The 1,979-nt window shown below is 30.4% G+C and overlaps 1 protein-coding gene across 1 annotated transcript in view; it reads right to left on the bottom strand.

The window, feature by feature from the left end:
* Window positions 1-1,979, bottom strand: part of LOC105453434 (transmembrane protease serine 9-like) — an 11,354-nt gene that overhangs the window by 2,023 nt on the left and 7,352 nt on the right. The window contains exons 5-6 of the mRNA XM_011695394.1: window positions 1,831-1,970; window positions 1,578-1,731 (exon numbers count right to left, since the gene is read on the bottom strand). Coding sequence (XP_011693696.1) covers window positions 1,578-1,731; window positions 1,831-1,970 — 294 coding nt within the window. The remainder of the gene's footprint in view (window positions 1-1,577; window positions 1,732-1,830; window positions 1,971-1,979) is intronic.

Here is a 1,979-nt window from a genome sequence, read left to right as displayed (position 1 = left end):
CATTTGAAATAAACAAAATTAAACAAGAAACAACAAATATAATAACAATAAAAAATATTATTGCAAGAATTAATCTTCCTTTTTATGTGTGATTTGTTTGGATATTTGTTCAAATCGTGATGTTTTAATTTAATATAAAACTTATTTAAATGGTAACAATAAAACATTGTTTCTGCTTTATTCGATTAAACTGCAAATCCAATTATGATGGATCATCCAGATAAAGATTGTTTTATCATTTTCTGATTACGATCAATCATTACCTTTCAATAAAGGTATAAAAAGAATACGAAAAATCAGTAATCTGCTTTATGACAGAGATTAATTAAATTTATTTTTTTATTTGTTGATTTATCATTGTTTGCGATAAAAGATTTCCTGGTTTTAAAATTCAATGAAATTCCAATAAACAATTCAGATTAAAAATAAAATAATTGTAGAAGTGATTTTACATAAAGGATCAAGATATTCTTGTGCAAAATATTTATTTAATTCTTTATTTCGCTCGCTTTTTACGATCCACCATGTGTTGTGAGTAGAACTGCTAATTCAAGTACATGCGGATTTTAGCAATTTTATTTAATCAAATTAATTAACATAGAAAGACAAATGTATATACAAATTAGTAAATACCAATTTATATTGTTGAATACTATACTTTCTAGACTTAACGCAAAAAAGATTTAAAGAAGGAATTGTCTCTAAGTACAATACTCTGTTATTATGATCTATCGTTTATTATTTAAGATGGATCTGCCGAAGTGTTAGGAGAGCATTTGAAGAGAAACTATGAACGGGCATCCAGCCATGACAGTAGAAGGCGCTCTCAAATTTATTTTTAAATGAATAATGTTTAAGAAAGTACATATTCAACAGAAAAAGTTGATGGTAGCACATCAAAGACAGAGAAAGCTTTGTAAATAAAATTAAAAAAATTAGTATCAATATAATAAAAATTTTAAAAATCTTGCTACCAGCTTTACAATTCATAAAATAATAATTTAATTACTGCCCGACAAATTTAATTGTTTTTCTAGACCACAAATGAGACAAGATAATTCTTATAGATTTTTTGTCACCAAATGATTTGTTGATAAAACCGTAAATGAAATTGCTCTATTACGTCACATTTTTACAAAATTAAATACTTGAAAGTGCCAAAAATGGCATTTTTTGATACTTTTGAGCTAAAGCATTTCAAAAACGTAATGTGATAGAGCAGTTTCATTTACAACTTCGTTTTCACCGACAAAAAATTTATAAAAGCATCTATCATATTTATTTTATTGGCTGCTTTATACAAGAAGTAACAATAAAAAAAAGAAAAAACCTACATCCGTAGATAAATATAACCCTTTGTGGACTACGTATGCCACACACGATTAGCAATACTACGCCATGAGTGTCGCTTTCATTCAATCAAATTACTTCATAGATTTTACTTCATGTAGGATAGGAATAAGAAAAACGTTACTGTTTATTTATGCTTCATATTTATTTTAAGTTGAATAATATGTAATAATTCGTCATTCAGTATGCATTGATACGTCGTCAATATTGCCATCATTAATAAGTACCGATTTTCTGCGCGATCCAACTATTGAATTTGGATACCCTGGTGTACACGGATGGCGCGCCTGCACTGCCACATGGAATAATACCCCAAGATACAATTCCAGTGAGCACCGGCTTTTGTCCGTTACGCGAGATTAGTGGCCCACCGGAATCACCCTAAAAATACATTAAAAATTTGATACATTAAATCGCCGCACTAACAGGCGGTAACAAAGTACCACTATTTATTGAATTTACTAAACGTCTGAGACTTACGCTGCACGCGGAGATTTGGTCGTATAATGGCCCAGTGCAAACATTGGTTTCATGAACGGGCGAAGATCCCGTCAGGTCTTCGACGGCTTCGTGGCAAGTCTTGCGATCGACGTACTCCATCTTAACATGTTGAAGTTTGTCTGGCATTT

Source organism: Wasmannia auropunctata, unplaced genomic scaffold (genome assembly GCF_000956235.1).
Source record: "Wasmannia auropunctata unplaced genomic scaffold, wasmannia.A_1.0 LD336000.1, whole genome shotgun sequence".
Classification (NCBI taxonomy): domain Eukaryota; kingdom Metazoa; phylum Arthropoda; class Insecta; order Hymenoptera; family Formicidae; genus Wasmannia; species Wasmannia auropunctata.
This window is presented reverse-complemented; position numbering and strand designations above follow the sequence as displayed.